The following is a 13,834-nucleotide window of genomic DNA, read 5'->3' on the forward strand; positions in this document are numbered from 1 at the left end:
GGGGTGATGTTTGATTCGAGGCCGTCGGGGGAGGAGCGGTGGTCTCATTCGAGGGCGGCGTATTATTGCTTGGGGTATGTGCTTGAGGTGGTGGTGGTTTGGTTGTCGACCGGGGGGAGGGTTTGGGGCGGGTTTAGGACCGGGGAGGTGTATAAGGGGCATTGGCCGGGGGGTGGGAGGCCGAGGGTGGAGAGGTGGGCTGAGTGGGTTAATACTGAGGGGGAGGTTTATGGGGAGAGGGGGTAGGAAGAGGGGGGGTAGATCGCTTTTGTTGATAGGTACTGTTGGAAAAAGGAATTTTGTTGATCGGATTCATGGAATGAGTGTGATCGATTTGTCTATTCTCAAAGATCCTCCGGTCCATTCAACCCAAACGTCTCAAACACCTTGAGATAATGATGTCTTGGGTCCTCAGAGAGAGGATACCACCCCTTATTACTCATATCCAACACCATCCCCTGCACCGAGGCGAGTATTAACTCGATGATATCAAAACAATCGTTCCGCCAGTCTTTGTATGCCTTGCTGGAGGGATCGTTGTTGGGAGGCGGCACCCCGTCATGAGTCAAATAATGACCGAGTCGATGCCGAGAGAGAGAGGCACGAAGACACAGATTCCAGCGGCGAAGGATGCTGTTGGTTGTTACATTGTCCTTGAAGTAGGCGTAGTCGAGGGCGATTTGAGGAAGGGCGACGTAGAATCGCTTTGGTGGGATGTAATCCGCTTCGCTTTTCTTCGTCTGAGAAGAGCCTTCGTATCTGATGTTTGGATTGTTGCTGGCGGTGGAGTTGGAGGTCATCTTGGGAATGTTGAGGGAGAGGGACATGCTGATAGGTGTTAGCGGTTGACTTGCAGAGAATGAAGGGCAGGAAGCATACACTTCAAATGAAAAAGTTACAAGCAATCAAAATCGTGGAAAACGGTTTGACGGAACCGCACCTTTGGCATTATGGGCTGAAAAGCAGACCACGCAATGTTTTGCGACCTCCCACTCAACTGGGCTTCAAAAGCTTGGTACAACAGAGGACAAAGCAACAGGTCTCTTTTGTGGCTATTATGTAACCGTTCGTCTGATGTGTCCATAAGTGAAAAGGGCCGCTCAGACGCAATTCTTTGTTCATGGATCACTGAAGTCAGGGTTCGGGATACAAGAGGCCGGCTGTCACCTCCTACAACAATGAATCTCGTGTTGGCATCGTGTCTCAGTCATGGTTGGAAGATGAATTTGAGAAGGAAGCAGGGGAAAAAAAGCACCAAAATATGTGCCTGATTGACCCTCCCTCAGAGGAACTATCCCCCGATCCCACCAGACTATGTGACCATCCCACAGATGTGTACGCCCTGTCGGTGGCCGTAGGCACGCTCATGTATGTAGCTAATATTGCATGGACGATGATCACGCTCCGGGAGTCGAACCCAGAACGCGTTGAATCAGTGGTGGCAGCTTGAGCATGCTCTCAAGTCCCAACCACTGGGCCAATCAAAGCATATACTCACTCCGATTTATGAAATGTGGTCCTTGCTCGGCGCCTATAAGGCAAGGAAGTTGTTCCCTCCTTGTCACATGGTCAATAGAGTGTTTAGATGATCGAGTCTGTCTTTTTATTTCGACTTTGTATTGCTCCGATCGGTATCACATTCTGCTTCGTTTACTTTTCCTCAGTTACCCTTTCCCTTGCCCTTGCCCTTTCCCTTGCCACCCTTGACCGCGTCGGCCGTCTCCAACACAGCAACACTCAAGCCCGGCAGGGTGAAGGTGAACTTGCCGCCCTTTCCGGCCTTGATGAAGGTGGTCTTCTCCTTGACAACATTGATACCAGTGAAGGGGTCGTTGTATCCATACGGATCCTCCGGCCCAGTAAGCACCGTCAAGTTGGCAACCGCTCCCTCGTTGAGACCATCAAACTTCAACGACACCGGGATCGATTCAGTCGAGTTGTAGACGGCAGCCTTGAAGATACCGGTGCCACTCTCGCTCTTTCCGGCAACGTAGAACAGAGGGTCAAAGTTGGGCTTGCCGGCCGGGGCATCGACCGGGAGCGTCTCACGGATGATGTGGTGGGCGAGGATTCTCCAGACATACCAACTGGTCGAGCGAGTGGTGAGGGCCGGGTCGGCGGCATGCTGCACCCAGGTCATGCTCCATTGCCAGCGGTCCAAGCTGCGAAGACCAGGCGCGTAAGTAGCACCGATGATCTTGTCACCGTTTCTCTCAGTGCTGATCAAGAAGATAGCCTCAGCAACACTGCCGCCCCACCAAGGCAAGGGCATGAGATCTCCCTCCCAAGCGATACCACCGTTAGGATGCGTCGACGCAGCCTCGCCGATGAGCGTCACGTTATCCTTGCTCAAGTTATCGAACTTGGCGAATCGCTCAACGAACTCATCGGGAGTCAGGTACGGGTGGTGATCACCGGCAGCACCCGCGGGGATTGTCATGTTGTCGAAGATGGAGGGCGAGGCGATGATCTTGATGTCGGGGTACTTTTCGTTGAAGGCCTTCATCATCATGGGGAAGCGGTAGTTGATGTACGACTCGAAGCCAGCAGGGCGTCCGGCAAGCCAATCCTCGTTACCGATCTCAACCCACTTGACCTTCCAAGGCTTGGGGTGACCAAGCTTCGCGCGGACGGCACCCCATTTGGTGGTCTTAGCATCGCCAGTGAGGAACTCGATTTCGTCGAGAGCCTGTTGGATGACCCATCCCATCTCGGATTCGGGAACGAACGAGCCATCGAGGGCAAGACCAGCGAAGACACCGACAACTGTGGATACGTTAGCAAGAGAAGTCACTCCAGAAAATGGGATCACATACTGGGCTCCAAGTTCATGTCATCGGCCCACTCCATGTACTCGACCAGACCCAAGCCAAGGGTTTGCTGGTACTCCCAGACACCAGCCATGCCCGGGCGATCCTTCAGAGGGCCAATGGTCTCGTACCACTTCCACCAAGTGTCCAAGGTGTTACCCTCGAGCATGTTGCCACCGGGGAAGCGCAAGAAGGTCTGTCAAGCGTTAACAAAGGCTCTACTTTTCTGACTAGAGAGGACTTACCGGCTTGAGCTCAACCATCGTCTGCGCAAGATCAATTCTCAGCCCATTCTTCCTTCCCTTGAATGTCGGAGGGAACAAGCTGATCAAGTTGAGATCCAAAGATCCGTCCTTTGCGCCCTGCACCACATCATGTCAACCCAACTTCTATCTCAGCCAATATCAAAGAAGCACATACCTCGGCATCCCACTGCACAACAAAGGTGTTGTTGCTGTTGGGCGCATCCTTGAAAGGCACCAACTCAAACTCCTTCTCGGTCCACTTCCCCTTCTTACTCCCACCCTTCACCACCTTCTTGCCAAAGGTCTCCCCGGTAATCGCGCTGCGCAAGCTAACCTCAAAGTCACCCTTGTACTCACCAGTAACGTGGAAGCTACCAGTGTACTTCTGCCTCTTGACATCCATACCCCAAAACCCAGCATTGGCCAAGCCAACCTTCTTCCCCTTGGTGTCCTTGCCCTTGCCCTTGCCCTCCTTGGGGTTGGCAACATTGACGGAGTAAGGCAACGCAGAGGAAAGGGGCTTGGCAAGCTTCTGAAGGGTAAGGGTAGCGCCACCGACGGGGCTCCAGTTGTCGAGGTTGGAGGGGAACTTCTCACTCCCTTGGAACGCGCGGTTGGAGATTAGCTCGGCGTAGATGCCGCCGTCGCCGGAGTTGTTGATATCCTGTTTGCAGTCTCCATGTCAGCAGTGCGCAAAAACAAAAGGGAGATCTCGCAAAACACATACCTCGTGCATAAGACCATACATGATATCAGTCGTCTTATTCCCCCCCGAAGACTTGACAAACAAATCAATAGCCACACATTGCGTCGACAGCGCCAACAACGCCGCGAGGGCTGGCTTGAGGTGGATCATCCTGCCGGTTTTACTTTGCACCACCACCAAGAAATGGTAATAAGCGCAAAAGCAGAATTGACACTGACAAGAGTGAAGAGGAAGAAGAAGAAGCCATGAGTTCTCGGAGGTCGGTCAACGACGATGGTTTTAAGCATCCCCTTCTTCCCCTCACACACCGAGAAATCCATCGAGTTACAACAACCGCGGCCTTGCCACCCGATGATCCGCCAGACCGTGATCTAAACAAAACATGCTGAATCCAGGTTCCCGGGATGCTTCAATATAGGCAAATATCTGGCGGGTGGGTATTTGGGTTGATGTGGTGGGTTGATCTTGGGAGGCGTTTGGTAGAAGCGCTCCAATGCTGTGGTGGGTAAGGTTTGTGGGTGGCTGTTTTGGTGCGACGCTACGCAGGGGGGCGACGGGTATTTAGAAAGATCGTGGGAATAGCTCTTCGCCGTTGGGTGATGTGGTTGCAGTTGAGGGTGCCAATGCCGAACCGAACCGATCACCAAGCCGGGGACTCGGGAGCGGGGGAGGATGAGCCATTGCCGGGAGATCGAGACAACCAAGGTAAAGAGCGGAGAAAGGTTCTGGGGATTGTGCAGTCGGTGGAGAATGCAGTGACATACCGAGCGGCGAATACCGTCAACATCCATTCCACGTTACATTGCTGTTCTAGCATGCGCACCAATAGAAAGGTCACACCTAGGCTCCATCTGAGTCAAACTTTGTTCGGAAAATATGAAAGTAAAGTTATACAAAAGTCTTGAGCATAGCTCCAAATAGGGACGGCCGTCATCCTCATCCCATTAGCGGTACCTACTCTGATAATCCTCATGAGAGCATGGGAATGGATTCATGCATTTAGACTAGCTACGATGCACCTACCGACCTAGTTCCCCTGGATGATGTAGGGTAATTTGAGGATATATGATGGATCTGACGGGCCCGTTTTCTGGTAAAGGTTCACCTTGTGTATCTTACGCGGATGTGTCAAAGTGTTAAACTTGAATACAAGTTGTTATTAACCAAGGTACTCTTCCTGTTGTCCATCTTCTTCACCACAATACGGTCTCCCTTCATCATTTTCTTCAGAAAAGGCTTGAATCGTTGTCGGAAAATGAATCGTCGTCGGAAAATGAATCGTCGTCGGAAAATGAATCTTCTTCAAAAAATTCCAGTTGATTGTGCAAGGTCTTTGACTGTCTGGACACATCTTCAAGTGGCTCCCGACGATCCACATACTTTGTGGTCGACGAGTCCTTTCATCACTCCAACTCCAGGCAATGTCTTCAGCAATAAATTCTTTGACCAAATCCCTTCGCTTCCGACGTTCCAGGTTGTTTTGCATAGATTCCATCAGCTTATCAATTTCCATAAGATAGAATTTCGCGTCTTCAATCATAACTATGCGCTTGAGACTATGAGCCAGAGAATCTGTGTACGTGGAGTCGGTGGTGTCGAAGCAGTTATAATCCCGAGGAATATAGATAATGCGAGTTACCCGAAACTTCGTTTTCCGGAGCCTCCTGACAAAATCCTTTTCGGAGTCGGACAGATCATCTTGATGATAAAACGTACGGCGGGCGAGTGCGAGCAGGGTTGCAGTGTCGGTCTCGACGAAAAGCCCACCACCATGGATTGCGTCGACAATCTCTGCATATGCAATGGACGACCATCCATGAGAGCTGAACTCAAATATCCCTTTCATTTCATGTTGGTAGACAGGGCAGATAGTGAACCCTGTGCGCTTAGACAAATCGGCACCCAGATCCAAGAGCTTGTTGATCACGGGGGCTATGAGGCCTCGGATACAGTGTGTTACACTGGCGGCTAGCAACAGTCTTGCGGCTGCCTCTGTCGGACTGACGTGGAATGCTGCAGGTGTGTCGCCGTTTATCGTATAGCCGTTGTAGGAGAATGTCCGGAGGTTCGGGTTGATTTCTCGAGTTCGCAAAACCTCCAAGGTCATCTCCAAGCTCCCGATCACAACCTCTTTCAAATCACACTTGGGGTTGTGAAACAATGCCGCATCTTCCTCATCCGACTCGTCAAAGAGTCTTGGATCCATATCATTCACTATTTCGAAGAATTTGCCATCGATCCCAAAAAGGTCATCTGATAGGGCGGCCGTGAGCAGATAGGTGTTGTACTCCACAGAAACCTGCCCAGCTTCATCCAAAGTTCTTAACCTGTCGAGCAAAAAATCATGTGCGTATTCACTTGAGGCGACGCCGAGAATATCGATCCATGGCACCATGAGCCATGGGCTGGTGCGACTGGACGGCCATGCCTCAAGAATGCCCTCGGCAGCGGAAAGAATCCCCAACACTTGCACCCGAGAGATCCCGTACCTCCTCCAATTATGCTGAATCTCGCGGAAGAAGGAAGCAGGGTTGTCGCACATTGTCCGCACGTTACTGTGTTCGAGGGAACCTTCGGGAAACAGTAGTACAGCAACAAGCACAGCCTGTGTAATTTTGACAAGCCTTTGCACTTTGCTGAGACGATCACACTGCAACAGCTTCTGTCCCTCTTCGGACCCCTCAAAGAAACTCTTTGGCCGATCGATGAATAAAGAGAACCCTGTTAAACAGGGGCGTGTTGGCGTTTTCTGTGACCTCCAGGAGCCCTACGCAACGGACTTCTATTCGGCGCGCAAGTTGATCCGATGTCTTCGTGAGAGTTCGCTCCAGGCCCTCGGTTTCTAACCTTCCATGGCAAAACTGATCCATGAGGCTCAAGTCAGTTGCCAAAAGCAATTCACCGATGGCTAATGGCTTGCGATTATCGATGAGCTGGCAGGCCAAAACTGTGTTGAGATACATTGCAGCATCTCGTCGATACAGAGGCTCGTCATCCCCAAGTCGCTTCCACATCGCCGCATATAGATCTTTCAAATCTCTCGGCAAAGCTCTCAGGCGCTTGCCTAGTTCCCAAACACTGTCGCCTTGGGCTAAACCATTTCTTAGCGACTGAAGGGCCAGTGCAACCCACAAAAACACTCCATCAGCCATCTCACAAATACTTTTCAGGAGTGGTGTTTGGTCAGAGCCAGCAAGCTGCTTGAAACGTGTGTCCAAGACACTGGAGGCATATTTCCAAATGTCTCACTGTGTGAGTTCGTGAATTTTGAACATTGGCGCATGGGATAGACCGCTTTTTAGAAGGGGTTCAGGACGACTTGCGACGCATATTTTGACATTGTTTAGAGTTTGGAGCTCCTTAACGAGGTTCAGAAGTCGCCGTTGTCCTTCTGATAGACCGGCATCGATCTCGTCAAGCCCGTCCAAAAATATACAGACGTCGGTGCCCAGATGCTCTAGAGCGAATTTGAGAACCTTCTTGAGCTCCTTCTCGTTCCAGTCAGGAGCCTCCCCTTTCTTGACCGTCCAGGGATATTGGGTGCTGATTCTGGTGGTCATCTCGGCAACGGAGTCGAGCAATTGATGGAGCAACGAACACAAAACTCCCTTGATCCTTCTCTCCATGGGTTGACCAGCAGTCCAGATGAAGTGCTCAGGATGACAGTCTGTTTCCCCGCCGCATTGACAAGTCGTATAGTTCTGGGATTATTGGCGACATACTTCATAAGAGTACTTTTGCCGGAGCCTGGCTTCCCGCATATCCAGAAAAGAGGCTCGTCAGTCGACTGCAGCCACGACAGGAACTGAATTGAAGCCTCCTGACGTCTTGCAGCGTCTCCGAGAAGCTTATGAATATCTTCATGTTCCTCGTCTATTCTGCTCTCGTCCGGTTCGTTGCTATCCTCATCGTCGTCGTCGTCGTCGTTGTCGTCGTCGCTATCATCGTCGTTTTCAGAATGCCCAAATATCCATCTTAAGGTGTTGGCAGCGGGCGTTCTGATCTGTTGCGCCGTTCGTTCAGGCTGCCGTACTTGACACTCTTCAAAAGCCTACGGTGCTTGGCTTCATCGAATATGGCGGTTTTCAGATTCGTCACCCCGGTCGTAACGTGAGTGAGAATATATCGGAGGGATGGGTCGAGAAGACACACAACAGGCGGGTGGGACCTTCCAGAAATAGCGTTTAAGATGTATGAAGATGCATGCGTCCATTGGAACGAATGAACAAATCATGTGAAGGAGATATCCTATTACCTAGTTGAGTGGACTGTCTGTCAAGCCCGTGTCTGCTGGCTGCCTCGAGAGCAGGTCGTCACTGTTCCACAAAGTTGGCCCAACTGAAGTGCCTATTCTGTATGCTGCCGTAAAAAGGACCGCACATTTTATGGTTGATATGGAGGGTTTCCAGTCTTGAGACTACCGATGGCGGATGACTATCATACAGCCAACCCAACCGGCACCCCACCCAATCCCTCCCCAACCCCAGGCGAATCCAGCATCAACTTCCCGGGCAACTCGAACCTCTGTTCTTTCACAGGCTTCCACTCCTTCTTCCTCCCAACCCCCCTTCCCAAGCCAGGTGCCGGCAAAATAGGTGTAACGGGCGACATAATCCCCTTTCCCACCCAGCCACTCCTCCTTCTTTCCTTCCTCCCTTTCCCCAACCTCTGCTCCTCCTCCTTCACCCTCAAAGCAGCAGCAGACAACCCCCCCAACTTCCTCAACACCCTCTCAAGCCTAAACCTAGCTCCATAAACAGGACTCATCAATCCTTTTGTCTTGGTCCCTGCCTTTGTATGCAAAGTGATAATCTCATCTGCATCATGAGTCCCGAGAAGTGAAGTCCATCGTTTCCATAGGCGGAACTTCTTCGCGGAGAGGGCAAGGAAGAGCTCATTTTGAGGTAGGAAATAGCGGAAGTGTTGTGGTGACAACAGATGGAAGATAAGGTTGGAGACGGCGTATTGAAGGAAGGGGTAGGATGACGTGATTAGCTGGCGTTGGTTGGCAGTCGTCGAGAGGGGCCGCAGCGGAATGTTGAGGCTGAGAAAAGGGGCTGACTTGACGTTCGGGCTTGGTTTGGGATTTTGACTTAGACTCTCAAAGTCACGCATATTGAGGTAGGTCAGACAAGCTCGGAGGAAGGAGTAATGTGAGATATTGAGGAAGTCGGTCGTGGTTAGGTTGGCCGGGATGGTACTGTTGCCAGACGTGAGGCAAGTCAAGCCTCGGCCCGAGAGGAAGAAAGAGCGGACGGAGCAGTGCCGTGCCTGTACTCGTTGAAGGCCAAGAGAGTCGTTTCCATCCGACTTGACTTCAAGGAGACCAATGGAGCGGGTTCGTACCCATCTGTGGAATTGACAGGGTGTGTCGGATGTTATCAGAGAATTCCGAAGTTGCCGGAGGTCCCGCGTCGAAAATGGGGCCCCGACATCGAGAGCCATCAACGGCCCGAGACGCTTATAGTGCTCGAACTGGTTTGGGTCGGTGAGTCTGATTGCAATGAAGAGATCATTCAGACGCATCGGCTCGGAGGCAAGTATTACCCACTGAAAGAGGATCAATGCCTCAGCCCTTTCTTTCTCGTTCAGGGTGCTTAACATCCACTCATACAGCCCGTGCAAATCACCAGGAACCTCTTGCAGGGTGCACTCGATGAGCTCCTGAGTAGCGCCTTCTAGAATAGCCGCATTGACGATATTAACCACAATCTCAGCCCATAAAAAGACGCCTCCTGCTTTTCGACCAATCATCATGACTGTACGGTTGCGTTCCTCCCATTCTGCCATCAAGTTGAGACTGACAAAACGAAGGATATCGTCGGTGTTTCGGATGTGCATTGGGATGCCGATGGTATTATAAAGCTCGGTTTCGGGGTGGTAAGCACTGGTGACGCATATGCTGAAGTTGGAGTTATGTGCGAGACGGGACAGACGACTGATCACCTCTCCGACATACATCGACCCAGCCTCATCCGGTATCTCGACGAGGATGAAGGTTCGTCTTGTGGGGGTCTTGATTGGTTGGTCGATGTAAAAATCGGAAAAGAATGACAGAACTTGGGCGTCGTCGAAGGCCTCCGGGTCAGCTCGAGGTTGCCTGTAGAGTTCGAGTAATGCCGTCCGAAGACGCGGGTCCTGCAGAAATAGCTGTCCCAAAAGACTACGACAGACACTCGCTGGGATGCTTGTATGGTGTGCTGTAATGCCGATAATGGATGCTCCAGCAGGGCCCCACTGTCGTCCAAGCCTCCTGCGTAGAGACGTGAGAAGGATGTTCTTGCCACACCCAGATTCGCCTCGTATCCAGAAGACCTTGTTCTTGTTTGGGCCACTTCGGTTGTGCCATGTCTGAAAGTCGTACAGATCGTATAGCCAAAGGCAGGTTCCAGGATAGGATGCGGCCGGGAGGGTCTCGGCGTGAAAAATTGGGGGTGGAACGAGTGCCGCCAGGCAGTCGGTTTCTTCGCTATTTAGGACATGACGCTCCTTCAGGTTAGCTGGCAATAACTTGACATCAATCTGGAGGTGACTTACTCTTTCCTCTTCGTCCCGAACAAACTCAGCCAAGCAAGTTATCAAAGCTTGGTATCCCACATCTTCCATCGACCAAAACTTAGCAACGTCGTTATGCAAAGCCCCGATCGTTGTTGCCTTTTCTCGAGGGTCTCCGATGAAGCTTGCAAGTCGATGTACGGTCTGTGTGCATTTTTCAGGTCTCTGTCCTTCTTCGCCGGGAATTGGCGGTCACTTACTGCGGCAGCCCGCTCATCAGCATCTGCAAAGCTTGGAATAACAGACTCCTGGAATGTCTTGACCCTGAAGTTGAACTCGTTCCATTGCCTGATAAACGATTGTCGTCCAAGCTCAATCTCAGCGCTGCTGCCACCACAAAGCTGTGGCAAAACAAGATCGTCCGGGTCAACAGAGAGGGTCACACTGCCCATACTTGTCACAGCGTCTCCAAGTGATGCATGTTCCGTGGCGCGGTGAGGGCTAGCGAGGAAAACCACGGCGGATGTCGAGAAAAGGACATCTTTCAGAGGTCCGTCGCGTTCGATGTCGGCAAGGCGAAGGATCTACAGGAGTTAGCCAATAAAACATGACAAGCCAGAGAGACCCTTACTTCTTTTAGGATGATACCGCCAGTGGAATGAGCAACGAAGACAAGAGGACGCGCTTGCGCCCCAAACGCTGCCCGCGCAGTAGCCAGTTCAAACAAAAACTCGCTGGCATGCGCAAATATGTCGCCTTGTAGCCGGAGGGGCTTCTTGTCCACAACCAGGGTGTGGTAGCCCCACGTAAATATCCTGGCGTTTGGGCAGGATTGCGGTAAAAAGTCCAACGGCCAGAACACGTCGTTCCTTGGGGCCTCGTTAAGCTGATCCGCAAAGTCGGCAAGACGTAATCGGGAAGATGACTTGAACGAGGCTTTTCTCAGCAAAGTTCGCGATCTGCTAACAAAGCCTTCCTCTTTGGCAAGTAACGGCTCCGAGTTCGTTCGCCTGAGTTGCGCTGTAGGAGGCGGCTTTCTCAGTCTCTTCCCTCGTGTTGATGAGGGATGTGTTGGCGTGATGGGTGTTGGCGTTTGCCCTTCGTCAAAGCACTTCCATGACCTGACAGGATGGCCGCCCATGCCATGGACCAAGATAATACTGCGCATGATGATCAGACAGTGCTCTCATTCAGCCGAAAGGGTGGTCTACTCACTCAACGGCTGAATCGATTGGTCCGTCAGGCTCATATAGCAGCGTAAGCCCAACTGACTTGATCTGGTCTTCTTGGATCTTCATTTTGGTGTGACCAATCAACCGTGCAAAACAACGAGTTGAGAAAATTACACAAAACGATGGTGATGGTCAGAATGCCATCTGGCCCAGGTTGTCGGACGTTGTTCAGGTCTTCAACATCCTTATTATTAGCCTCGCTGTGCCGCCCACCATCACGAAAGACCTGACACACAACAACATTATGAGCATTGGTTGAAACGCCGTTTCTTGTTTCTTCTGGTGGTGGTCTGGAAGCGGGCCGATGAAGTCCAACGTCTTCAACCGTGCCGTCTTCGCCTCTCTCAGGCCGCCAAAAGCCGGACACAATACCCGACCCGGCTGTTCTGGTATCGAAACGGCATGGACGCATGGCCGAGACTCAGTTTTGAGTGTCAAAAACAAGTCATGCTGATTTGAGGCAATGTGAAGCCAGTTGGTTCGTGAACTTGTAGTGATGAGCATTATCGGGAGAACGATGATGATTGGCATGGAATATTGAGAGGAGGTAAGTGATATCGATTTATTTGGAGACAATTTTTTTTAAAGAAAAAGAACAATGTAAAAGGAAGGAAAAATCCAGATCGGAGGTTTGATATTCCCCAAGCAAAAGACCAGCGAGAAATTGGATAGGTGTTGACAATCAAGCGATGACCAACCAGGTCAGTCCATCGGCGCACAGACACACCCACGATGATAAAGCCGAAACAACAGAAACGGTTTTCTCGAGAAGGACGCCGCCTAGGGTAGATAGGAATATTTGACCATTACGTTGCTCTGAAGACTGGTGTTGATGTTGGTGGGGAGAATTATCATGCATCCTTGGCATCTCCAAAGCCCCCAAATGCGACACTTCCCAACCTGACAAAGCAGCGATTAAAGTCACGTGAAGTGGCGTCCCACGTCGCTCTTCCCAGCGGCAGGGCAAAAGTTCCAGCGGCGTGTTCGTCCCATTCAGCGGCAGACCTTGAACGTCACCATCGTCGTCACGAAGTGACCCAGTGGACCCTGTCGCTTGGGTTGCTACTCTATTATCGATGTAATATATCGCCCACCTTATTTTTTACTTTCCAGTCCCTTTCGAAGCATGGCTTGGGCTCGCATACTTTGGCAGGTGTACCTGCGAGTAGAGGTTTGTCTTCCTCGCTGTTATCATGGAGAGCTTGTACTGACTTACATTTCCAGGATCATATCGTCGCCCGAGTAAGCTCCCCAATCATCCTGCTCCCCGATCCCTATACAAGGCTCTAACCGACAAAGATCCTCCAAAGCCCCGGCTTCCACCACGGCGTACGGCGCATCCACCGTAGAGTCGAAGATTTCCGATACGGGCGCAACCCACACGAACCACTGCGCCAGGGAGAGGCCTCAGCAGACCCTAGAGAAGGATACGAACAGGCTAGGAGTTTCTTCAAATACTTTATTGACGAGCTCAAGAACCAGGCCAAGGGGAGGCCAACGGATGTGGCACCCCCACCAGCACCACCCAAGAAGTGAAGAGGCGTAGGCATGCGAGGAGCAGCGAACATTTTAAGGAAAACACGATGCACGATCAATCCTCCGCCGTCAGTAAGAAAATACACCGGCTTATCAGAAGCCAATGGTATAACACCAGCTGGTGCGTGGCATTGCCCGACAGAGTTCGGGATGGGGCACATCTCCGGAACGAATGTGCCCCCATACAGCCTCAGGATACCATTCGCAGAAGAATTTGGCTTGCGCTAGTAGCGTTGGGAACCAAGATATTTCTACTAGCGGGAAACTTGGATGGCACGTTTTTGGCATATCACCGAGCTGTACACAACGCCATACGATAGACTCCGTCAATGCCAATCAATATCAAGATTCAGACCTTGCAAGCTATTCCCACTTCCTCGACATACCAAGGTCTTGTACCCACAATTGCCCACATCACCACCTTCCCGCTATCCGTCTCCTATCATTTTCAATACTTAGGACCTTGCAGTTGCACCATCAGTGGTATCGCCAGTCTGTCAGTGGTATTTCCTTCAGCTTGACAACACACACACAGCCCCATTATGCATGGTTCGCACTGCATAACCCCTGCGTATTTGCTACGTGATAGCACGTTGGGGATAACGTACCCTACAGTTGTCCATGGTACATGCGATGATAGTAGCAATGTTGCAGCCGCAAAGTGGGGAGAAGACTGTTTGATTGACCCGATGGTTACACGTCCTTGCTGACATGCATCTTGGCAGTCATCAACAATGGCTTGTTGGATGAATACAAATCACGGCATGCAGGGTTCCCCACCAGAACTGCCCGGGTTGAGGGTGATCTTTA

The 13,834-nt window shown here is 51.3% G+C and overlaps 6 protein-coding genes across 6 annotated transcripts; 1 reads left to right on the plus strand and 5 right to left on the minus strand.

Moving 5' to 3' along the window:
* Positions 1–344: 344 nt before the first annotated feature.
* Positions 345–827, minus strand: PODANS_5_11669 (uncharacterized protein; the record flags this gene model as incomplete). Its single annotated transcript, XM_001904385.1, has 1 exon — positions 345–827. One exon carries the CDS (start codon positions 825–827, stop codon positions 345–347), a length of 483 nt encoding a protein of 160 aa, XP_001904420.1.
* Positions 828–1,660: 833 nt separating this feature from the next.
* PODANS_5_11670 (uncharacterized protein) lies at positions 1,661–3,911 on the minus strand (the record flags this gene model as incomplete). The annotated part of the gene is made up of 5 exons (XM_001904386.1): positions 1,661–2,766; positions 2,817–3,006; positions 3,056–3,134; positions 3,244–3,719; positions 3,783–3,911. 5 exons carry the CDS (start codon positions 3,909–3,911, stop codon positions 1,661–1,663), a joined length of 1,980 nt encoding a protein of 659 aa, XP_001904421.1.
* A 1,009-nt stretch (positions 3,912–4,920) lies between these two features.
* PODANS_5_11680 (uncharacterized protein) lies at positions 4,921–6,303 on the minus strand (the record flags this gene model as incomplete). Its single annotated transcript, XM_001904387.1, has 1 exon — positions 4,921–6,303. One exon carries the CDS (start codon positions 6,301–6,303, stop codon positions 4,921–4,923), a length of 1,383 nt encoding a protein of 460 aa, XP_001904422.1.
* Positions 6,304–6,442: 139 nt separating this feature from the next.
* PODANS_5_11690 (uncharacterized protein) lies at positions 6,443–7,468 on the minus strand (the record flags this gene model as incomplete). Its single annotated transcript, XM_001904388.1, has 2 exons — positions 6,443–6,923; positions 7,011–7,468. Coding segments are annotated over 2 exons (939 nt in total), but the record flags the coding sequence as incomplete, so codon positions are not given.
* Positions 7,469–8,198: 730 nt separating this feature from the next.
* PODANS_5_11700 (uncharacterized protein) lies at positions 8,199–11,424 on the minus strand (the record flags this gene model as incomplete). The annotated part of the gene is made up of 3 exons (XM_001904389.1): positions 8,199–10,460; positions 10,517–10,840; positions 10,888–11,424. 3 exons carry the CDS (start codon positions 11,422–11,424, stop codon positions 8,199–8,201), a joined length of 3,123 nt encoding a protein of 1,040 aa, XP_001904424.1.
* A 1,354-nt stretch (positions 11,425–12,778) lies between these two features.
* PODANS_5_11710 (uncharacterized protein) lies at positions 12,779–13,024 on the plus strand (the record flags this gene model as incomplete). The annotated part of the gene is made up of 1 exon (XM_001904390.1): positions 12,779–13,024. A coding segment is annotated over one exon (246 nt), but the record flags the coding sequence as incomplete, so codon positions are not given.
* Between the last annotated feature and the right edge of the window lie 810 nt (positions 13,025–13,834).

The sequence above is a fragment of the Podospora anserina genome, chromosome 5, assembly GCF_000226545.1.
Source record: "Podospora anserina S mat+ genomic DNA chromosome 5, supercontig 7".
NCBI lineage: Eukaryota > Fungi > Ascomycota > Sordariomycetes > Sordariales > Podosporaceae > Podospora > Podospora anserina.